Genomic DNA, 25,819 nt, shown 5'->3' with positions numbered 1-25,819 from the left:
CGTCAGTGTCAGCCAGTTTGCCGTGGCATACGGAGCTCCATCGCAGTCTTTAAAACTGGTAGCATGCCGCGACAGCGTGGACGTGAACCGTATGTGCAGTTGACGGACTTTGAGCGAGGGCGTATAGTGGGCATGCGGGAGGCCGGGTGGACGTACCGCCGAATTGCTTAACACGTGGGGCGTGAGGTCTCCACAGTACATCGATGTTGTCGCCAGTGGTCGGCGGAAGGTGCACGTGCCCGTCGACCTGGGACCGGACCGTAGCGACGCACGGATGCACGCCAAGACCATAGGATCCTATGCAGTGCGGTAGGGGACCGCACCGCCACTTCCCAGCAAATTAGGGACACTGTTGCTCCTGGGGTATCGGCGAGGACCATTCGCAACCGTCTCCATGAAGCTGGGCTACGGTCCCGCACACCGTTAGGCCGTCTTCCGCTCACGCCCCAACATCGTGCAGCCCGCCTCCAGTGGTGTCGCGACAGGCGTGAATGGAGGGACGAATGGAGACGTGTCGTCTTCAGCGATGAGAGTCGCTTCTGCCTTGGTGCCAATGATGGTCGTATGCGTGTTTGGCGCCGTGCAGGTGAGCGCCACAATCAGGACTGCATACGACCGAGGCACACAGGGCCAACACCCGGCATCATGGTGTGGGGAGCGATCTCCTACACTGGCCGTACACCACTGGTGATCGTCGAGGGGACACTGAATAGTGCACGGTACATCCAAACCGTCATCGAACCCATCGTTCTACCATTCCTAGACCGGCAAGGGAACTTGCTGTTCCAACAGGACAATGCACGTCCGCATGTATCCCGTGCCACCCAACATGCTCTAGAAGGTGTAAGTCAACTACCCTGGCCAGCAAGATCTCCGGATCTGTCCCCCATGGAGCATGTTTGGGACTGGATGAAGCGTCGTCTCACGCGGTCTGCACGTCCAGCACGAACGCTGGTCCAACTGAGGCGCCAGGTGGAAATGGCATGGCAAGCCGTTCCACAGGACTACATCCAGCATCTCTACGATCGTCTCCATGGGAGAATAGCAGGCTGCATTGCTGCGAAAGGTGGATATACACTGTACTAGTGCCGACATTGTGCGTGCTCCGTTGCCTGTGTCTATGTGCCTGTGGTTCTGTCAGTGTGATCATGTGATGTATCTGACCCCAGGAATGTGTCAATAAAGTTTCCCCTTCCTGGGACAATGAATTCACGGTGTTCTTATTTCAATTTCCAGGAGTGTATGATACTGAATACCTACTTAACACAAAAATATTGCTTTGCGTTAACTCTACATCTACACATACACCCCGCAAACCACAGTGAGGTTCTTGGCAGAAGGTACATCCCATTGTACCAGTTATTAGGGTTTCTTCCTGTTTCATTCACATATGGCCTGTGGGAAGAATTATTGTTTGAATGCCTCTTCGCATCCAGTAATTATTCGAATGTTATCCTCGTGATACGTATGTGAGCGATACATACTGGGCTGTAGTATATCCCTAGAGTAGTCATTCGAAGCCGATTCTTGAAACTTTGTTAATAGACTTCCTCAGGACAGTTTTATTCTGTCTTCAAGAGCCTCCCAGTTCGGTATCTCTGTGACACTCTCCCACGGATTAAACAAACCTGTGACCATTCGTGCTGCTCTTCTCTGTATAACTTCAGTGTTCCCTCTTAGTCCTGTTTGATACAGGTCCCACACACTTGAACTGGTCTCACAACTGAATTCTAAGCAATCTGTTTCGTAGACTGTTTGCACTTCCGCAGTATTCCACCGATAAATCGAAGGCTACTATAAGCTTTATCCCCAACTAAACCTGTGTCATCATTCCCTTTCATATCCCTACAAAACGTTACACTCAGGTATTTGTATGAGTTGGCCGATTCCTGCGGTGTCTCATTTATTTTATAGTCATAGGATACTATGTCTCTTTGTTTTGCGAAGTGAAAATTTTACATTTCTGAACATTTAGAACAAGTTGCCAATCTGTGCTCTACGTTCAAATCTTATCAAGATCCGACTGAATATTCATGTAGCTTTTCTTAGATAGTACATCTACATCTACATCTACATTTATACTCCGCAAGCCACCCAACGGTGTGTGGCGGACGGCACTTTACGTGCCACTGTCATTACCTCCCTTTCCTGTTCCAGTCGCGTATGGTTCGCGGGAAGAACGACTGTCTGAAAGCCTCCGTGCGCGCTCGAATCTCTCTAATTTTACATTCGTGATCTCCGCGGGAGGTATAAGTAGGGGGAAGCAATATATTCGATACCTCATCCAGAAACGCACCCTCTCGAAACCTGGCGAGCAAGCTACACCGCGATGCAGAGCGCCTCTCTTGCAGAGTCTGCCACTTGAGTTTGTTAAACATCTCCGTAACGGTATCATGGTTACCAAATAACCCTGTGACGAAACGCGCCGCTCTTCTTTGGATCTTCTCTATCTCCTCCGTCAACCCGATCTGGTACGGATCCCACACTGATGAGCAATACTCAAGTATAGGTCGAACGAGTGTTTTGTAAGCCACCTCCTTTGTTGATGGACTACATTTTCTAAGGACTCTCCAAATGAATCTCAACCTGGTACCCACCTTATCAACAATTAATTTTATATGATCATTCCACTTCAAATCGTTCCGCACGCATACTCCCAGATATTTTACAGAAGTAACTGCTACCAGTGTTTGTTCCGCTATCATATAATCATACAATAAAGGATCCTTCTTTCTATGTATTCGCAATACATTACATTTGTCTATGTTAAGGGTCAGTTGCCACTCCCTGCACCAAGTGCCTATCCGCTGCAGATCTTCCTGCATTTCGCTACAATTTTCTAATGCTGCAACTTCTCTGTATACTACAGCATCATTCGCGAAAAGCCGCATGGGACTTCCGACACTATCTACTAGGTCATTTATATATATTGTGAAAAGCAATGGTCCCATAACACTCCCCTGTGGCACGCCAGAGGTTACTTTAACGTCTGTAGACGTCTCTCCATTGATAACAACATGCTGTGTTCTGTTTGCTAAAAACTCTTCAGTCCAGCTACACAGCTGGTCTGATATTCCGTAGGCTCTCACTTTGTTTATCAGGCGACAGTGCGGAACTGTATCGAACGCCTTCCGGAAGTCAAGAAAAATAGCATCTACCTGGGAGCCTGTATCTAATATTTTCTGGGTCTCATGAACAAATAAAGCGAGTTGGGTCTCAAACGATCGCTGTTTCCGGAATCCATGTTGATTCCTACATAGTAGATTCTGGGTTTCCAAAAACGACATGATACTCGAGCAAAAAACATGTTCTAAAATTCTACAACAGATCGATGTCAGAGATATAGGCCTATAGTTTTGCGCATCTGCTCGACGACCCTTCTTGAAGACTGGGACTACCTGTGCTCTTTTCCAATCATTTGGAACCTTCCGTTCCTCTAGAGACTTGCGGTACACGGCTGTTAGAAGGGGGGCAAGTTCTTTCACGTACTCTGTGTAGAATCGAATTGGTATCCCGTCAGGTCCAGTGGACTTTCCTCTGTTGAGTGATTCCAGTTGCTTTTCTATTCCTTGGAGACTTATTTTGATGTCAGCCATTTTTTCGTTTGTGCGAGGATTTAGAGAATAGTACCTCATTACAGACAACTTCATCATCTGCAATAAGCCTGGTTTTACTATTATTATTGTCTGAAAAGTCATTAATATACAACATGAACAGCAGTGGTCCCGACACACTTCCCCGGGGTACACTAGATCTACATCTGACGATGACTCTCTCCATCCAAGATAGCATGCTGTGTTCTCCCCACCAAAAGGACCTCAATCGAGTCACAAATTTCACTAGATACCGCATTTGAATGTACTTTTGAGAATAAGTGTAGGTGCAGTACAGAGTCAAATGCTTTTCGGAAATAAAGAAACACTGCATCTGCCTGGATGCCTTGAACCAGAGCATGTCATATGAGAAAAATATGAGCTGGGTTTCACATGTGCGATGTTTTTGAAATCCAAGCCGGTTCGCGTTGAGGTGGTCATTCTATTCAAGACATCTCATTACGTTTGAGCTCAGAATATATTCTAAGGTTCAACAACAAATCTATGTGAAGGATACTGCGCTGTAGTTTTTTGGACCACTTCTACTACCCTTGTCATAGACGGGTGTGGCCTGCGCTGTTTCCCAAGGACTGGGCAAACCTTTTTGTTCAAGGGATCTACGATAGACCGAAGGGGCTAACTCAGCCGCTAATTCAGTATTGAATCTCACAAGGATTCCATTGCGGCCTGGACCTTTGTACAATTTTAACGATTTCAGCTGTTTCTCAACACCATTGACACTAATACTTATTTCATTCACTTTTTTCAGTGGTACGAGGATTAAATTGGGGCAGTTCTCCTGGGTTTACGTTTGTAAAGGCACATTTCAAAATAGAGTTAAGCATTTCAGATTATGCTTTGCTACCCTCAATTTCAGTTCCTATCTCCTTCGCCAGGGACTGGACACTAACTTTGGTGCCACTAACAGCCTTTACATATGACCAGAATTTCTTTGTGTTCTGCGAAAGGTCACTGAAGGCACCACGCACAGTACTCTTGACAACCAAATGCGTTTCATTCAGCATCTCTGAATCTATAGTCCCATGCTTAGTTTTACACCTATTATGCAGTCATTGAAGGCATTTGCTATCAGATGTACAGTTTGGCTTTAGAAGTCGTTTAGCAACTGAAAATGCTATATTCTCTTTTCTCTGTGAGGGACTGGATGGGCTAAACAAAAAGTTTCGAACACTTGGCGTATTTTTTTACTTAACTAAGGCATTTGATTGTGTTGATCACAAAATATTGCTCCAGAAGTTGGACCATTACGGAATAAGGGGAGTAGATCACAATTGGTTCACCTCTTACTTTAGCAACAGCCAGCATAGGTTATTATTCACAGTGTTGATAACGGCTGTGATGTGGGGTCTGAGTGGGGTACTATCAAGTGGGGTGTGCCCCAGGGATCAGTGTTGGGGCCACTCCTGTTCCTTACCTATATAAATGATATGCACTCTAGTATTACGGGTAACCCTAAAATATTACTGTTTGTTGATGACACTAGCTTGGTAGTAAAGGATGTTGTGTGCAACATTGGCTCGGTTTCAAATAGTGCAGTACATGACCGCAGTTCATGGCTTGTAGAAAATAAACTAATGTTAAATCACAGTAAGATTCAGTTTTCGCAGTTTCTAACACACAATTCAACAAAACCTGACGTTTTAATTTCACAGATGGGCATATGATTAGTGAAACAGAACAGTTCAAATTTCTAGGTGTTCAGATAGAAAATTGTGAGCATCGTTGGAACTCCACATGCAAGGCTGGTCTCATCAATCGTCTCTGCCAGTCACTGGAATGACCCAAGACTGACCTTGGAGCTAAGAGACAGGCATCATTTGTTTTTAACTTGCAATTATAGTTCTGCCCTTAATGTAGGAAAATGAAATGGGCAAAAGAAGAAAGGTGAAAGCTATTACATTAGAGTTAGAGAATTAATGCTGGCTATCTTTGGCTAACAGCTTAGTCCAGATAAAACATATAGTTACATATGTAGGCAAGCGGTGGAATGTACGACAAATTGCCATCATAAAAGATTAATCAGATTTAAGAAACTGGAATTTAATTGCATAGTCATACAGCCAGCAACTCTAAATTGAATGAACTCATTCATTTTTAAGATACTCTAAGAACTACACACATATGAGATCTAATTAGTACTTCTACAAGAAATTAATATCTCTCGTTGTTGGATAATACTTGTAAAGGATTAGCAATAAATGTATGGTGAGAAATGTCATAACATAGCGCTTTGATTTCACATAAATTATCTGCCAAAGTGCAGCAGTTTCTTGTGATTTGTGGTGTTGAAAGTAGGTCAAGAAAATAATTACGCTGTTTACCGCTTCCAACTTTGTGTGTTAGTAGCAAAATCAAACCGAAACCACACAAATTAAAGAACAACGTCGTGTCAGTACTGCAGCTGTCTATTACAATCGCTAAAGGATGATCCTGAAATGTTCTCTTTTCTGATGAAGCATGACTATATGTATTGTGGTATATAAACTTTCGGAAGAATCGATCTTATTGTTCCGAAAATTATCAGTTACGTGAAGAGTACAGTTGCTACCAGCAGATCAACTTATGATTCATTTAGTTACTTGTCAGTTGCTTCAAAATACACTCCTGGAAATGGAAAAAAGAACACATTGACACCGGTGTGTCAGACCCACCATAGTTGCTCCGGACACTGCGAGAGGGCTGTACAAGCAATGATCACACGCACGGCACAGCGGACACACCAGGAACCGCGGTGTTGGCCGTCGAATGGCGCTAGCTGCGCAGCATTTGTGCACCGCCGCCGTCAGTGTCAGTCAGTTTGCCGTGGCATACGGAGCTCCATCGCAGTCTTTAACACTGGTAGCATGCCGCGACAGCGTGGACGTGAACCGTATGTGCAGTTGACGGACTTTGAGCGAGGGCGTATAGTGGGCATGCGGGAGGCCGGGTGGACGTACCGCCGAATTGCTCAACACGTGGGGCGTGAGGTCTCCACAGTACATCGATGTTGTCGCCAGTGGTCGGCGGAAGGTGCACGTGCCCGTCGACCTGGGACCGGACCGCAGCGACGCACGGATGCACGCCAAGACCGTAGGATCCTACGCAGTGCCGTAGGGGACCGCACCGCCACTTCCCAGCAAATTAAGGACACTGTTGCTCCTGGGGTATCGGCGAGGACCATTCGCAACCGTCTCCATGAAGCTGGGCTACGGTCCCGCACACCGTTAGGCCGTCTTCCGCTCACGCCCCAACATCGTGCAGCCCGCCTCCAGTGGTGTCGCGACAGGCGTGAATGGAGGGACGAATGGAGACGTGTCGTCTTCAGCGATGAGAGTCGCTTCTGCCTTGGTGCCAATGATGGTCGTATGCGTGTTTGGCGCCGTGCAGGTGAGCGCCACAATCAGGACTGCATACGACCGAGGCACACAGGGCCAACACCCGGCATCATGGTGTGGGGAGCGATCTCCTACACTGGCCGTACACCACTGGTGATCGTCGAGGGGACACTGAATAGTGCACGGTACATCCAAACCGTCATCGAACCCATCGTTCTACCATTCCTAGACCGGCAAGGGAACTTGCTGTTCCAACAGGACACTGCACGTCCGCATGTATCCCGTGCCACCCAACGTGCTCTAGAAGGTGTAAGTCAACTACCCTGGCCAGCAAGATCTCCGGATCTGTCCCCCATTGAGCATGTTTGGGACTGGATGAAGCGTCGTCTCACGCGGTCTGCACGTCCAGCACGAACGCTGGTCCAACTGAGGCGCCAGGTGGAAATGGCACGGCAAGCCGTTCCACAGGACTACATCCAGCATCTCTACGATCGTCTCCATGGGAGAATAGCAGCCTGCATTGCTGCGAAAGGTGGATATACACTGTACTAGTGGCGACATTGTGCATGCTCTATTGCCTGTGTCTATGTGCCTGTGGTTCTGTCAGTGTGATCATGTGATGTATCTGACCCCAGGAATGTGTCAATAAAGTTTCCCCTTCCTGGGACAATGAATTCACGGTGTTCTTATTTCAATTTCCAGGAGTGTAGGTTGCACTATATTGCTCCCAGGCATAGCAGAACAAACAGTTTGATGTAAAAAGATGTATCTTCACACTGCACTAATTGGAAGCCGCAATTTTCGTATCGTGCATCTTACATCGGTTGTTCTGTGGGTCCTCATAGCCAAATGAATGCAGCTGTCCTTAATCGATAGAGAGAAAGAGTGTTTAAGATCCACCTCTCTGTAGTGCATAGACTACAATAGCCAATTACGGAACTAGTGTTGAGTATCTGCATCTGCACTGGTAAGTCTTTGCATTGTCGTGGAACATTTGAGTTCATGAGCATACATTATGGCTACACCTGTGTGTTTCTCGAACTTCCTTGCAAGGCCAGTTGTACGTCGTGTAGATTGTACATGGAGAGCAAAAGAAAACTGGCACAGAAAACATATCAAAGAGCATGAGGTAGGCAACCCATCTTACACCACCCCTCGCAGGTTAGATGATGCAGACTGGGGTGCCTGTCTTATGGTGCTTTAAATATTTTTCCGTGCCAGTTTCATTTCGCTTACCCTGTATAAACCAACACACCACCTACCACAGTCCGAGGAACGGCCCAGAGCATTATGTGGTGAGTGAGACCTGCCTGTGTGTGTGCTGCTTCTCACAAAACACCAGCAACAGCGCTTATATTGTGTATCTTTTAAAACGAACAATGTGCTTTACAAGAAGAGATATATGTTTGTCTGATTCGTGGGAGGGAACCAAAGAGTGAGGTCATCGATAGCAACGGATTAGGGAAGGTTGAGGAAGGTATTCAGCTATGCCCTTTCAAAGGGTCTATCCCAGCATTTGCCTTAAGCGATTTGACGAAATCACACAAAATCTAAATCAGAATCGTAGAACGCGAGATCGGACCTTCATCCTCCCAAATGTCAGTCCAGTGTGCTAACCACTGCGCGTCTCGCTCGATAATATATATATATATATATATATATATATATATATATATATATATATATATATTCACTCCTGGAAATTGAAATAAGAACACCGTGAATTCATTGTCCCAGGAAGGGGAAACTTTATTGACACATTCCTGGGGTCAGATACATCACATGATCACACTGACAGAACCACAGGCACATAGACACAGGCTGCAGAGCATGCACAATGTCGCCACTAGTACAGTGTATATCCACCTTTCGCAGCAATGCAGGCTGCTATTCTCCCATGGAGACGATCGTAGAGATGCTGGATGTAGTCCTGTGGAACGGCTTGCCATGCCATTTCCACTTGGCGCCTCAGTTGGACCAGCGTTCGTGCTGGACGTGCAGACCGCGTGAGACGACGCTTCATCCAGTCCCAAACATGCTCAATGGGGGACAGATCCGGAGATCTTGCTGGCCAGGGTAGTTGACTTACACCTTCTAGAGCACGTTGGGTGGCACGGGATACATGCGGACGTGCATTGTCCTGTTGGAACAGCAAGTTCCCTTGCCGGTCTAGGAATGGTAGAACGATGGGTTCGATGACGGTTTGGATGTACCGTGCACTATTCAGTGTCCCCTCGACGATCACCAGTGGTGTACGGCCAGTGTAGGAGATCGCTCCCCACACCATGATGCCGGGTGTTGGCCCTGTGTGCCTCGGTCGTATGCAGTCCTGATTGTGGCGCTCACCTGCACGGCGCCAAACACGCATACGACCATCATTGGCACCAAGGCAGAAGCGACTCTCATCGCTGAAGACGACACGTCTCCATTCGTCCCTCCATTCACGCCTGTCGCGACACCACTGGAGGCGGGCTGCACGATGTTGGGGCGTGAGCGGAAGACGGCCTAACGGTGTGCGGGACCGTAGCCCAGCTTCATGGAGACGGTTGCGAATGGTCCTCGCCGATACCCCAGGAGCAACAGTGTCCCTAATTTGCTGGGAAGTGGCGGTGCGGTCCCCTACGGCACTGCGTAGGATCCTATGGTCCTGGCGTGCATCCGTGCGTCGCTGCGGTCCGGTCCCAGGTCGACGGGCACGTGCACCTTCCGCCGACCACTGGCGACAACATCGATGTACTGTGGAGACCTCACGCCCCACGTGTTGAGCAATTCGGCGGTACGTCCACCCGGCCTCCCGCATGCCCACTATACACCCTCGCACAAAGTCCGTCAACTGCACATACGGTTCACGTGCACGCTGTTGCGGCATGCTACCAGTGTTAAAGACTGCGATGGAGCTCCGTATGCCACGGCAAACCGGCTGACACTGACGGCGGCGGTGCACAAATGCTGCGCAGCTAGCGCCATTCGGCGGCCAGCGCCGCGGTTCCTGGTGTGTCCGCTGTGCCGTGCGTGTGATCATTGCTTGTACAGCCCTCTCGCAGTGTCCAGAGCAAGTATGGTGGGTCTGACACACCGGTGTCAATGTGTTCTTTTCTCCATTTCCAGGAGTATATATATATATATATATATATATATATATATATATATATATATATATATATATACCATGCATTGCTTCAGTGAATGGCAGAGGTATTGTAACTATGAATGCTATACAATACAACATATGAGGCATGTGGTTGAAGGGAAAAAAAAATTAAAGCTTTAAGTTTTACAGTTGTCTTATCTATATGACAGGCAAATAGAGTGTGCATATGTATTCTAAACACACCTCCACAGCTATATTGATGAAAAAAGTTTCAACATGATCACAGTACTCATCAGCTTGATTATTCAGTTCACTGTATAGTATAGAACAATGTAATTACCGATAATTGGATGTGGAAGCATCCAAAATTGATCAAGAGTAATGACGCAAATTTCGAAAGCTAAGGAACCAGTACTTGCTTTAAATGTGGCACTGTTATGAAGCAGTATTTGTCAAAATTTTTAGGTGATGCAGATACAAAAAATATGAACTAAGGAAGAAGCAGTATTTGACAGACTATCACTGTACGCAGAACTATGAGAGAATAAAATTTCTGCATCATATTCCAGAGCATCTCCCTGATGTTATTAAAATGTTCACAATTGACTTAATGTTGTTCTTCAGAGAATGGTGTGCTTTGTTAGCGTGTATTTATCATAGAGTACCGGTGCTGTGATGTTCTAGTCTTTCACAAAACAGGAAAATTATGCTATCTCAGGCAACATAGCAAATATCATCATTACAATAAAACTATTTATATAAATCTACATCTACATACAAGCTCCGAAATCCACCATACGGTGCGTGGCGGAGGGTACCTCGTACCACAACTAGCATCTTCTCTCCCTGTTCCACTCCCAAACAGATCGAGGGAAAAATGACTGCCTGTATGCCTCTGTACGAGCCCTAATCTCTCTTATCTTTGTAGTCTTTCCACGAAATATAAGTTGGCGGCAATAAAATTGTACTGCAGTCAGCCGCAAATGCTGGTGCTCTAAATTTCCTCAGTAGCGATTCACGAAAAGAACGCCTCCTTTCCTCTAGAGACTCCCACCCGAGTTCCTGAAGCATTTCCGTAACACTCGCGTGATGATCAAACCTACCAGTAACAAATCTAGCAGCCCGCCTCTGAATTGCTTCTATGTCCTCCCTCAATCCGACCTGATAGGGATCCCAAACGCTCGAGCAGCACTCAAGAATAGATCGTATTAGTGTTTTACAAGCTGTCTCCTTTACAGATGAACCACATCTTCCCAAAATTCTACCAATGAACCGAAGACGACTATCCGCCTTCCCCACAACTGCCATTACATGCTTGTCCCACTTCATATCGCTCTGCAGTGTTACGCCCAAATATTTAATCGACGTGACTGTGTCAAGCGCTACACTACTAATGTAGTATTCAAACATTACGGAATTCTTTTTCCTGTTCATCTGCATTAATTTACATTTATCAATATTTAGAGTTAGCTCCCATTCTTTTCACCAATCACAAATCCTGTCCAAGTCATCTTGTATCCTCCTACAGTCACTCAACGACGACACCTTCCCATACACCACAGCATCATCAGCAAACAGCCGCACATTGCTATCCACCATATCCAAAAGATCATTTATGTAGATAGAAAACCACAGCGAACCTACCACACTTCCCTGTGGCACCCCAGATGATATCCTCACCTCCGATGAACACTCACCATCGAGGACAACGTACTTGGTTCTATTACTTAAGAAGTCTGCTCATAACTTTGAGCAATAATGTTGACCATTCAAGCAAATTTTCAGGATAGCTGTGTTTTCATTGTTCGAAAGAGTCATTAGAGACAGTAAGTGCAGAAAGAGGAAAATTGTAGAGAGTGTTGATTCAGAATATGAGAAGAAGGGGAAAAGAGAGAGAGACTAAAGTAAAGAGGGATTATGAATGGGAAGTAAGTGGAAGGTAAGAATGAGCAGTAGAAGCAGAAGGAGAAGCAGAATTGAAAGTAGAAGAAAAATGCGAATCTGTCATCATGGTGTTATTTCAGGGCCCCATTGCGCAAAAGTCCAACACTTCTGTCGTCAACTACAAAAACTAGAGAAGCTGAAAATGTGAATGAGCAGTAGATATGGGTGTAGAATTGGATGGAAAATGGGAGGAGCACAGAGGACGAAATAAAGGGAGAGAAGAGGAGGTGAGTGAAGGTAGTAGAAAAAAAATTTTAAGTGTCAGAAAAGACATATTAAAACCAACTAAAACTGTTATATTCTCAAGTTTTGTCATTTAGACTAATTTTTTATCTAAGATCGTCATCGAGTCGACAGATATAATAAACAAGAAATGGGAATATGGTTTTCTGACTGTACGTTTTATACCTTTTCTGGATCATTTAAGATGTGATGAAAGAAAATGATCAGAGTAGTATGAAACATGGAAAGATAGACGAACAGAAGTAGAATAAAAATTGAAAAGTATTGGGGTATGGGAAGAGAGGGATGAAAACTGGATTAGTAGAAACAGAAGCAGCATAAATGGGAATTAGAAAAAGAAGAAGAAGAGTAAGCAGAACTAGAAGTAGACGGAGAGCTAGAAGTAATGTGGAAAACGAGGAAGAGAGAAAGACTAGAAGTCACGAGGTTAATACTGGTGTAGGAAAAATGAAATGGGGAAGGAGAAGTAGAACAGACCTGCAAGAAGTATGGGTAGAAAAGAAAACAGGGAGATGGAGAGGAAGTGTACAACTGGGAAGAATGCCTTGACAAAATGTGGGAATAAATGAAGAAGATAAAGTAAGTGAAATTGGAGTAGAGAGAAATATACAATATTTGACATTACTCGAAATTTAAGTGTAATTTTGATTCGAAATAAAAATTCTTCTCGTCGATCTTTTCTTGGATGATTTTTGTTTAACTATAGAACTTCTCAGAATAGCAGTTATCGGTTATCTACAAACAAGTGTTTCCAGTGAGGAATCGACGTTTGCTGCTCATCGAGATCTCAGTTGTCGGTCCAGAGTCAGTGACAGGACTCACCTGGGCTTTTCTGGAGCAGTGGGAAGGGCCCCTGCGACTAGCAGTGTTACCAACAGCAGGGCTCGCATCTTGCTACTGCGTTGACTGGAGTGGAGATAACTGTACTGCGGAAAGGCCAGCTACCCGGCCAGCTGGCAGAGTGTTATATACAGGGACGCTGGTTTATCTAAGCACACGTGGAGTGCTCAGCTTGGAAATGCATTATCTGTAAGTACTGCCGTAGACCACCTGTTTGAAATGTTAGTGACATATCTCTGTGTTCGATCTCAGCTAATTTCACCACGTGAAGGCTACATCTGTCCAGGGCATTGTGGGGGGGTTGTCAATCATGTTATCTGGTGTCCATGATGTACTCACAAACATTCTGGTACAACAGCTGCCTGTTAACAGCATTAACATATCTTCTATTACATTTATCAATTACAGCACAGGTTTCGAAAGAGTGAAACGAAGCAGGGCACAGGAAAAGCCCGTTCATAACACCATCTAGGCCACACAAATAAAGACAGGTCGGGTAGTATTGGACAGTGGATTGTACCAGACAGGAAATCCAGCACCGGTGGGAACGCCTGTCACTCCACAGCAGTGTCAGCTATAGAGGAATAAGACCGCCCACTGTATTGTGAAACAAAACAACAGTATATTTCAGAGTGGCAACAAGGTTTGTTGCTTAACTTTGGTGTACTATCTTTTATTTGGAAGTAAGCAATGTATTTTCATTGTATCTGTAGATACAATTGATATAACTGTCTATACAGTAAGCTGTGACAATATCTAGCTCAACTAGTAACTATTGGAATGTTAAACTACCTCAGCAGTACGTTCGGACTGCATCGAACAATGTCAACTCCGGGTTGCACTGAACGAAACAAATAGCGTAAAAACTTAAATGTTTGCTGTTTTATTTCATTAAGAGAAAATATGGAGAACTCTAGAAATAAAGGGGACGTAAATAACGTGAATGAAGCTAGAGAAAGAATCATATTTCGTGGAATGATCATCAGGGAAGAAAGTGAGGAATATTAGATTCCAAGAATTACATTAGGTGATAAACTTAAAATTCCCAACCAAAGAAAAGGATGCCCATGAGGAAACAGCAGTTTTTTTCCGATAGCTTTCAATGTTGATCAAGAAACAGTATTGTACGATTGGAAAATCCTCCATAGAAGGCTAGATTCAATGCCACACTTGTGTGGATTTGGACGATGAGAATTGTGCCATTGTAGAGATGACCAAACTTTGCTATACTCATGGTTTTACTTAAGTTTCACTAAGGTTAAAGCAAGATTTTATTTAAGTCTTCTCTGTTCAAAACATTAGTGTAATGGCTTCATTCTGAATTTTTGCTCATTTGTGTCAACTTTGTCCCAACATGGATATTTAGTACACAGATGTGTACCTTGTACCAACTTTGCTGTTCTACACATTGAAATGTCATTTTGTAATCTTACCCTCCCACAGATCACTATTACATTTTTCTTAGTGTCTTCATTAGTTACAAAAGCTTCGAGAGGTATAAGATATACAAAAGAACAACTTTTTACTTATCTTCATTTTCTCTTGTTGTTGTAGTTGTAGGCTCCACGTCTAGCGTCTAGGGGCTACATTCTTGTGGCTGAAATTTCGATTTAACTTTGTGGGTTCCTGATAATTAAGTAACTGATGAAAATTTCGCTGTATATTTTTTGAATTTTATTCTTTGTCATATTATTAAATACCATATCCTTCTTACAATTTCCACTTAATATTCCAAATTGCATTGTTAGTGTCGATCATATAAAAACGTCTGTCTCCATCAAAGGCATGCCCACTACTACTTACATTCTGCGGTATTCCAAAGAGCTTACAAAGCAACAGAGTTTACATACTTTGTTAACAAAAGGAGAATCGTTACTACGCCACACCATTATTTTCTAAATGAATGCAGAAATAAATTTAATAAGTAGTGTTAGATTGTACAACTAATAATATGAATTTTAAGTATGCCAGAATCTCTAATATCAAATATTTCTAAAACAAGAATAAGTTTAACTGTTAGTACATGTCGATTGTAACAAATTAATTTCTTTGTATACATTTTCGCCTGATATGTAATACATCGTATACAAAATCATACGAATTTTTTTTAGTGAAACAACTGAGATAATGTTCACCTATACAAGAATCGATAGCATAAGTTATTTCAATAAAAAAAGGTTCTGTTAGAGGGGGAAGTCCCATCACAATTTCCAGTACAGCCCTCCATAAATTCGAACAACCAAAATACAAACGATGGAAAAGATATAAAAATGGTATATGTGTGCTGTTATGACATCGAATTTTATAATTGTATTAAGTAGCACAGTGGAGCATATTGTGCCTAGAGGATACTGTACCTAGGAACACACGACGATATTGTTCGTTACTTCATTCCAAGGACTGATTTTAGAATCACATGAAGGAATGTGCAGTGGAGGTCGCCGTCCGTAGGCTGGGAAATTGTCTACTGTGTTTATTGTTGTTAGACACAAGGTTGTGTTCTGGTCAACATTGGTAAATACTTCATGCTCTACACATAGAAATGGTGTATAACATGGTCAAGCTGTTTGGAATATAGCTTACAGAATTGTATGGTGAGTACAATTCAGTATATTTTGCAACTATCAATATAATTTCTGGACTGTTAAGTCATACTTTATCGCTCATGTGCCATCTTATACTTTGAAACAGAAGGAGGTCTTCTATCATAGAACCATTGTTACTTGTAAATTAAATGAGTTTCTTTAACAGTTTTACATGTTTTGAAAATGGAATCATAGCTTTAAATGAAGGCAAAATTATTTTATCTTTAATTACAGGCAGTGGAACACTAAATAAAATTTCATAGATGTATGCAAAAGGCATAGTTGTTAAATGAAATAAATTGCCAACAACAATAGTACTGTTCAATCAACAAAATTTAATCCTCATTTAATGTTTCGCATTCTTGTACCAAAGAGTTCTGTATTGTGATTACTTGCATTTTCATCTGAACATTAACTAAAACTGACATGACGTTACTTGAATTACAAAATTACATTTTAACAGCTAATAAACACGGAATTCAGGTAGAAGTAAGGAAAAAGTCACACCCAGCTATTTTACTATATTTTCCACCCTCCCCTCAGCTACTGGAAATGATGTTAACATGCTATTTAGGTTTTTTATAAATTCTTTTACAATTGAGGAAACTGATGTACAGGCACTTACCAACACATACTGTAAATATGAATAAAATCTAAAGAGAATGTCCTTCTGAGAAGATGGCACGCAGTGTGTAGTACTTTTACCCGCTCTTGGAGCAAAAGTTATAAGTCTTCAGCAAAAGTAATAAGAAGTACCTACAAGGCCTTCATAGAGCATTGTGTAAATTACCAAAAGCTGGTAGCTGTCGGTGTGGCGTCATGTGGATCACAATAGGATTGTGAGGCAAGAATAGGCGGGTGCAGCAGTAAACTGCACTGCATTGCGGTAACATCAAAGCTAGTAGGGAAATGTCACCACACCAGCGCAGGTTTCTTGACTGGACACTGCCTGTAGCAGCTGTGCATTCGAGACTGGTATGTCCCTGCCGACAGAATAAAGTCCTTTATGAAACTAGGTGCCACTCCTTGCCTTCTGTGGCTGATGCAGGGTTCCTCTTGGTACTTGACACCACAGCACTAACTGCCATCTGACTCCTGCCAGAGGGTAGTGAGCTGCACCCGGCACACAGCCATCTGCATGTGCTGCCACTGTGATGTGTGCAGAGGAAGGGGCTGCATGGGCTCCATAATGCCAAGAAGAGCAGTGCATCACTCCTGTCAGCGACTGTGGTCTTTAAGGGCTGCCAGCCTACCTTGGCCCTTCTTCAGCATTGGGGGGCACTGGCTCAGCAGCCAAGTCAGAAGTCTACATCTACATCTACATCTACATGACTACTCTGTAATTCACATTAAAGTGCTTGGCAGAGGTTTCATCGAACCACAATCATACTATCTCTCTACCATTCCACTCCCGAACAGCGCGCGGGAAAAACGAACAACTAAACCTTTCTGTTCGAGCTCTGATTTCTATCATTTTATTTTGATGATCATTCCTACCTATGTAGGTGGGGCTCAACAAAATATTTTCGCATTCGGAAGAGACAGTTGGTGACTGAAATTCTGTAAATAGATCTCGCCGCGACGAAAAACGTCTTTGCTGTAATGACTTCCATCCCAATTCGCGTATCATATCTGCCATACTCTCTCCCCTATTACGTGATAATACAAAACGAGCTGCCCTTTTTTGCACCCTTTCGATGTCCTCCGTCAGTCCCACCTGGTAAGTATCCCACACCGCGCAGCAATATTCTAACAGAGGACGAACGAGTGTAGTGTAAGCTGTCTCTTTAGAGGACTTGTTGCATCTTCTAAGTGTCCTGCCAATGAAACGCAACCTTTGGCTCGCCTTCCCCACAATATTACCTATGTGGCCTTTCCAATGAAGTTGTTCGTAATTTTAACACCCAGGTACTTAGTTGAATTGACACTCTTGAGAATTGTACTATTTATCGAGTAATCGAATTCCAAACGATTTCTTTTGGAACTCATGTGGATCACCTCACACTTTTCGTTATTTAGCGTCAACTGCCACCTGCCACACCGTACATCAATCTTTTCTAAATCGCTTTGCAAGTGATACTGGTCTTCGGATGACCTTACTAGACGGTAAATTACAGCATCATCTGCGAACAACCTAAGAGAACTGCTCAGATTGTCACCCAGGTCATTTATATAGATCAGGAACAGCAGAGGTCCCAGGACGCTTCCCTGGGGAACACCTGATATCACTTCAGTTTTACTCGATGATTTTCCGTCTGTTACTACGAACTGCGACCTTCCTGACAGGAAATCACGAATCCAGTCGCACAACTGAGACGATACCCCATAGGCCCGCAGCTTGATTAGAAGTCGCTTGTGAGGAACGGTGTCAAAAACTTTCCAGAAATCTAGAAATACGGAATCAAGTTGAGATCCCCTGTCGATAGCGGCCATTACTTCGTGCGAATAAAGAGCTAGCTGCGTTGCACAAGAACGATGTTTTCTTAAACCATGCTGATTACGTATCAATAGATCGTTCCCTTCGAGGTGATTCATAATGTTTGAATACAGTATATGCTCCAAAACCCGACTGCAAACCGACGTCAATGATATAGGTCTGTAGTTCGATGGATTACTTCTACTACCCTTCTTATACACTGGTGCGACCTGCGCAATTTTCCAATCTGTAGGTACAGATCTATCGGTGAGCGAGCGGTTGTATATGATTGCTAAGTAGGGAGCTATTGTATCAGCGTAATCTGAAAGCCACTGCCCGTATGGCAGTAGTGGCCGGGGATATAGAGAGGCTTGTTTGCCTTACTGTGTCATATACTGGAGTTAATCATTGTGTGCCCATGAGACCAGCCCTCACCCCCCACGACCCCTTCAAGTGTGTGAACTGTCAAGTAAGAGCTCTAGAACAATTTCAACAGTCACCAATAATAATCCAATAACACGAATTCATTGGTAAGTAGAAGGATGAAATGGAGAGAGCAAGTGGAGAGATAGAGATTGAGCAACCATATTTTAGTGGCAGTGCAACCTTTTTTAAGTGGTTACTTGAGTGGTTGTGAGTTAATCTTAATGGTCAGTGGTGATCATCTGCCTGTAATGCCAGTGTTAAGACAGCAGACCTAGTACCGCGAATCGTGGATAACAGCTTTTATGAGGCAGTTGTTCAACGTATGAACTCCTTTATCTATGTTGTGGCATCAGCGTCAGGTAGAGCACCAGATCTAGCTGAGGGGTAAGTGGGCGAGCCACAGATGTACTTCTGCAGCAACAGTAGTGATGTAACATTCAGCATTGCAGCAGTCTACCATTAGTGGTGCATATGATTGCTACATCCCGTGGCACCGAACAGCATTTCCACAGCCAACTGTCCTGTAATAACACCCTCAGCAGAAGTGAGTAAATATGCTCCCACCTCAGCTGTAGCGTGGCGTGGATTCGACCAGCGGAGTCTCTGCACCAGTCGTCATTTCACTGCTTGTCCAAGCAGCTAGAACCTCGTCGAACAGTGTCATCAACTATCTGAAGCAGCTGGTCAAGAAGCAGTCAGCTAGCCTTGGCAGTTCTCAGCTTTCAGATTGGACCTGCCGAGGCAATGCTGCCCAATTTGTACTGTTGCCCATTACTCCAGCCAGTGTCCACAATGATCCAACATTCGATTAGAGCCAGCCTGTTTGGGCTGTGTACATAATACAGTAACCCAAACACAAGCACTTGCTGTAGAGCTGACTTCTGACCGTGTCAGCAAATCTCCATCGATGATACCCATTCTTATGCTGTTGTGGCATGTAGTGTACTCACTCTTTGCTACCAGCCACTACAGTCGAATCCAGAGAGGCAATCATTGATCTCCTGTGTGTAGATACTACATAATAAACAATGATTTTGTTGAGCAGGCATTCCCAACTCCACACTCACTGTGGTGCTGTATACTTTTTGTGTAATCTCCTACAAACACAACCCTGGTGCCAGGCAGCTGCAATGCTTAGGAGTATCTGGCACTCACACATACACCTACCAGTATCGCGGATAAACTATACATGTACAGAAACTTCCTGGCAGATTAAAACTGTGTGCCCGACCGAGATTCGAACTCGGGACCCTTGCCTTTCGCGGGAAAGTGCTGTACCAACTGAGCTAACCAAGCACGACTCACGCCCCGTCCTCACAGCTTTGCTTCTGCCAGTACCTCGTCTCCTACTTTCCAAACTTTACAAAAGCTCTCCTGCGAACCTTGCAGAACTGAAAGAAAGGATATTGAGGAGACATGGCTTAGCCACAGCCGGGGGGATGTTTCTAGAATGAGATTTTCACTCTGCAGCGGAGTTTCATATCAGCGCACACTCCGCTGCAGAGTGCAAATCTCATTCTGAAAACATCCCCCAGGCTGTGGCTATGCCATGTGTCCACTATATCCTTTCTTTCAGGAGTGCTAGTTCTGCAAGGTTCGCAGGAGAGCTTCTGTAAAGTTTGGAAGGTAGGAGACGAGATACTGGCAGAAGTAAAGCTGTGAGGACGGGGCGTGAGTCGTGCTTGCGTAGCTCAGTTGGTAAAGCACTTGCCCGCGAAAGGCAAAGGTCCCGAGTTCGAGTCTCGGTCGGGCACACAGTTTTAATCTGCCAGGAAGTTTCATATCAGCGCACACTCCGCTGCAGAGTGAAATTCTCATTCTGGAAACATCCACCAGGCTGTGGCTAAGCCATGTCTCCGCAATATCCTTTCTTTCAGGAGTGCTAGTTCTGCAAGGTTCGCAGGAGAGCTTCTGTAAAGTTTGTAAGGTAGGAGACGAGATACTGGCAGAAGTAAAGCTGTGAGGACGGGGCGTGAGTCGTGCTTGGGTAGCTCAGTTGGTAGAGCACTTTCCGACGAAAGGCAAAGATCCCGAGTTCGAGTCTCGGTCCGGCACACAGTTTCATATCAGCGCACCCTCCGCTGCACAGTGAAAATCTCATTCTGTATACATGTACAGGTTGATTATCATTAAAGTTAAACATTCAGACCGATGAAGAAATAGCACCACTAGACAGAGTGATGTCAAATTGCAGTGCAATATTATCGGAGAGGGAAGGAAAACGTATGGCACACAAAAATAAACAATTACAAAATGTAGCAATGGATGGCGCTGTAAGCATCATAATTTAATAGCGCTCGACTACAAATGACAAATGAGTTATACAACAATGCCTAAGATGTACGTTTGACGTGAAACAAACTGCTCAGTGTGCATCCACCTCGGCAAGTTCATATCACATCGGACGTGAAATTTTTTTTTAATTGCCCTGAGACAAAAATTGCATAAAAACGATCACTCACATCGGTTTTTAATTGTAGTTCAGATGGCTCTGAGCACTATGAGACTTAACGTCGGAGGTCATCAGTCCCCTAGACTTAGAACTACTTAAACTTAACTAACATAAGGACATCACACTCATCCATGCCCGAGGCAGGATTCGAACCTGCGACCGAAGCAGCAGCGCGGTTCCGGACTGAAGCGCCTAGAACCTCTCCGGCACAATGTCCGGCATTTTTAATTATGCTGAGTTCAAGAAATGCTTAAAAGCATCGCTCACATCGGTTTTTAATTGTCCTGAGGCCGAAAACAGCATAAAAAGCATCAATCAAAAGCAAATCGGGTTATTAATTTCCGTGTGACCGGCGCAAAACATGTTCAGTATGCTGTCCACTGCTTCCTACAACAAGTTAAAATCGAGAAACAGCATATTCCACAGCAGATCGAGGTGCTTCCGTGATCACGTTCAGAATGTGTTGTGCAATGTGTGTCTTCTGACGTGCTGGCAGAAGAGCCAACACCGTGTTGCTAGAGGAGGCCGAAATGCACGCGTTTAAGCTCACGCAAACTGGCGTGAAGTCTGGAACAGGACAATGTAATTAATATAGCCAATATGGTACGTTGCTGCTGGAATACTTAACTTTAATCCATAACTGGTGTACATCGCTCTTGACGGTACATGTTTTTCAATATTAAGTGGTAATGGCGCCTTGCTAGGTCGTAGCAAATGACGTAGCTGAAGGCTATGCTAACTATCGTCTCGGCAAATGAGAGCGTATTTGTCAGTGATCCATCTCTGTAAAAGTCTGCTGTACAACTGGGGCGAGTGCTAGTACGTCTCTCTAGACCTGCCGTGTGGCGGCGCTCGGTCTGCAATCACTGACAGTGGCGACACGCGGGTCCGACGTATACTAACGGACCGCGGCCGATTTAAAGGCTACCACCTAGCAAGTGTGGTGTCTGGCGGTGACACCACATCTTCAATGCAGCTAAGTTTGCAACCGGAACACTGAACACAGCACCTTTCAGGTAGCCCCAAAGCCAGAAGTCACACAGATTAAGGTAATGTGATCGGGACGGTCCGGCTGTAGGAAAATGGCGGCTGGTAATCATATCATTTCCGAAACGGCGCTTCAGCAGCTGTTTAACTGGATTTGCAACTTGTGGAGGTACGCCTTCTTGTATAAAAATGGTCCCATGCACCCATCCACGCTGTTGGAGAGCTGGAATGACGTGGTTGCGCAAAAGACACTCGTAGCGCTTCCCAGTGACGGTACAGGTAACAGGACCGGAAGTACCTGTCTCTACGAAAAAATAAGGCCCTATGATTAATGATGCCGTAAAACTGCACGATACAGTGACCTTTTCAGGATGAAGTGGTACTGGTTGATTTGCGTGTGGATTTTCCGTTGCCCATATTCGACAATTCTGTGTATTGGCGTGTCTTGTCAGACGAAAGTGGGATTCGTCTGTCCACAAAATCTTTCCGGGCAAGACATTGTCCACGTCTATGCCAGCAAGAACTTCTAAAGCAAAGGTCTCTCTCGCTAGCAAGTCAACAGGAAGAAACTCGTGCACATGGGTAATTTTGAATGGATAACAAAGAAGGATGTTTCGTAGGATTTTACGCACTGTGCTCACGGGTGTGTCCAACGTTCGGACAATTCTCCGTGCACTACACGTTTGCACACCACCACTCGTCTCCTTCTGCATTGCTGTGGCCACTGCTTGCACTGACGTCGAATCAATTCGTTTCCTCCCTCTACCAGGTTACACAGCAAAAGAACCCGTCTTTTCTAATATCCGAATCATTTTCTCCAGAACCATGGCAGTCTTTGGACCAACTCCTTTTTATAACCCTTCAGTGTCCGGAACTTCTGCAGAGCGACGTCTGCACAGTCATCATTCTTGTTATACAGCTTTACAAGCAGAGCGCGATCCTGCATTGAGACAGTCGTGACGAACGTCGCAGACGCGAAGGGAGGAAAAGCCGTGAACACGGCGTGTTTCTACCAACCTCAATCGGTCGTGAGCATGATAGGTGTTTTAATTTACGTATTCTGACACATATAGCTCCATCTATTGGTCAGTTTTCATACTATTTTTTTTCTGTGAAGACAGTAACTGTTCTCGAAAGAACAGAATACTGTTGATGACCGTGCAGCTTTCCTTGGAATAAATGATGACTCACTGAAACCCTCAGCTGCCGACAGGTGTTGTTGATATACCTCGATGTGGACAGCTGAAAATGCGTGCCCCGACCGGGACTCGAACCCGGGATCTCCTGCTTACATGGCAGACGCTCTATCCATCTGAGCCACCGAGGACACAGATGAATAGCGTGACTGCAGGGACTTATCCCTTGCACGCTTTCCATGAGACTCACATTCCCAACTGTCCACAATTCTACATATGTAAAGTACCTTATAGACATTTTCCCAACCACTCATTACTCGCGCACGCTTTGGCGATTCCCGTAAGAGTTTGGGCAACCTGTGCGCATTCGCGCAGACGAAGGTCATTGGCTGGGTAGCCTTCAATTGTATATACGAAGACAGTAACTTGTTCTCGAAAGAACAGTTACTGTTGATGACCGTGCAGCTTTTCCCTGGAATAAATGAATGGCTGGGCAAATGTCTATAACGTACAAAACATATGTAGAATTGTGGACGGTTGGGAATGTGGGTCTCACGGGAAGCGTGCAACGGATAAGTCCCTGCAGTCGCGCTATTCATATGTGTCCTCGGTGGCTCAGATGGACAGAGCGTCTGCTTGTAAGCAGGAATCCCGGATTCGAGTCCCGGTCGGGGCACACATTTTCAACTGTCCACATCTAGGTATATCAACAACACCTGTCGGCAGCTGAGGGTTTCAGTTAGTCACTATTTTCTTTCTTCTGCGATTTGTTTTCCCGCTCCTGCTATAATAATCCATTGGAATTTGACGCCATTCTGACCGGTGGTGCTATTTCTACAGCGTTTTGAAAGTTTTACTTTATTTATAATCTCCCTGTACGTCAGCTACCCGCCAGTTTGGCAAAGAGCGCAAATGCGCTGCTTATTTGACTCGGGTAGGCGGGCTGGCCCAGGATCGAATCCGCTGGGTGGATTAACGACAAGGGCCGGTGTGCCGGCCAGCCTGGATGTGTTTTTTGGGCGGTTTTCCACATCCCACTAGGTGAATACCGGGCTGTTCCCCACTTCCCACCTCAGTTACACTATTCGCAGACATTTGAAACAAATTCCCACTATTTCATGATTTACACTAGACTCAAACAGCTGCAGTCCATTGATTCTGTCCCGGGCAGTATGGGGTGGCTGCAGGAAAGGCATCCAGCCATCCCTTGAAATTAACCATGCCCAATCCAATTGTAACCACGCCTACTCTGCGAATACTGTGGGACAAAGGTGACAGCAAAAGAAAAAGACCCGGTACATCAGCTGGCTGCTGGCTGAAGGATCACATGTCGTCCTTTTAAAGTTCTGCTAAAACGTAATGTGGGCCTTCCCTCTGTGCATCCTGGTTCAACATTCCTCCCCAGAGGGAAGAAAGCGGACTGGCGACAGGGGGACTATTTAGTGACCAACATAACTGGAGTATTATGCTGAAAATTGAATCAACCACTGTGTGATGTTAGGTTCCTTTGTGCGAAATTGGCATTGGGTGTGTTCCATTGGGCTCAAACGAGGCGAATTATCTAGTCAGAATGTGAACTGAGCACCCTGCATCTTAAACCAGAGTAAAACAATTTTGCACAATTTTGGTAAACATTTTTGGAATACAGTGATCAATTAATTGTTATATTTTGATTAAAGTTCAGTCTTGATCACGTTATGTCTGTTTTAATGAGTAACCGGTTTCGGTTTTTTCTATAAAACCATCATCAGACCCATTGGCTCCCTTGGGTTGTAGGCGGAGCTCTCCTCGCTGCTGTGCAGTCAACTGATCCAATGGGTCTGATGATGGTTTTATAGAAAAAACCGAAACCGGTTACTCATTAAAACAGACATAACGTGATCAAGACTGAACTTTAATCAAAATATAAAACAATTTTGGCCTTGCGTCACGTACAATTAAACTGTTAGAGGACGCTGCCACTGCACTGAAGATATCAAGCATGAAGAAATAACTGTAGTCTGGAATAATATTCACATAAGCTGCTACTACCACGGGTCCTATGGATGTCCAGGTGGATGTTCCCCATACCATAAGACTGCCCCATCACCCTGTGAATTGCATATTTCCAGCAGACGCTCACCTGAGCGCCTATCTGGACACGACCATCGACCCGCTGTAACAAGGAACGTAATTCATTCGACCAGGTTGCAGCTTTATATTGATCTGTGGTCCAGTCTCAATGATTCTGTGTTACCTGACTACGTCGCTCAGTCAACACTGGAACTCGTGGGGAACGACTGATGCAGGACCCTATGTTCAACATCGTGCACCAACCAGTCTGCTCTGAAACACCTGTGGCTGCACCAGCACTGGACTGCGTCGTCATATCTGTCACAGATGGCCACCTATCCTGCTTTACAGAGCGGCCAGGCCTCTGATCTCCACATCCCACATCCTGTGATGAGGTGTTTACCTCCAGCCAATTGCGACTTACTTGTCGTTTCATCGCACAACAATCAAATGATTCAAATGGCTCTGAGCACTATGGGACTTTTGAGGTCATTAGTCCCCTAGAACTTAGAACTAGTTAAACCTAACTAACCTAAGGACATCACAAACATCCATGCCCGAGGCAGGATTCGAACCTGCGACCGTAACGGTCTTGCGGTTCCAGACTGCAGCGCCTTTAACCGCACGGCCACTTCGGCCGGCCGCACAACAATCACTCGCCTAAGATGATGATATGAAAGGTGCACTTTAGTAAGATTGTTAACGTCAGTGAAGTTCCC

At 44.8% G+C, this 25,819-nt stretch overlaps 1 protein-coding gene across 1 annotated transcript in view; it reads right to left on the bottom strand.

Annotated features, from left to right (window-relative positions):
* LOC126215162 (uncharacterized) overlaps positions 1 to 13,178 on the bottom strand; it is a 90,961-nt gene extending 77,783 nt beyond the window's left edge. The window contains exon 1 of the mRNA XM_049941832.1: positions 13,029 to 13,178. Coding sequence (XP_049797789.1) covers positions 13,029 to 13,096 — 68 coding nt within the window. The 5' untranslated portion in view covers positions 13,097 to 13,178. The remainder of the gene's footprint in view (positions 1 to 13,028) is intronic.
* Between the last annotated feature and the right edge of the window lie 12,641 nt (positions 13,179 to 25,819).

This window comes from Schistocerca nitens, chromosome 12 (genome assembly GCF_023898315.1).
Source record: "Schistocerca nitens isolate TAMUIC-IGC-003100 chromosome 12, iqSchNite1.1, whole genome shotgun sequence".
In the NCBI taxonomy this organism is placed as follows: domain Eukaryota; kingdom Metazoa; phylum Arthropoda; class Insecta; order Orthoptera; family Acrididae; genus Schistocerca; species Schistocerca nitens.
Note: the sequence above shows the minus strand (reverse complement) of the source record. Positions and strands in the feature narration are given on the sequence as shown.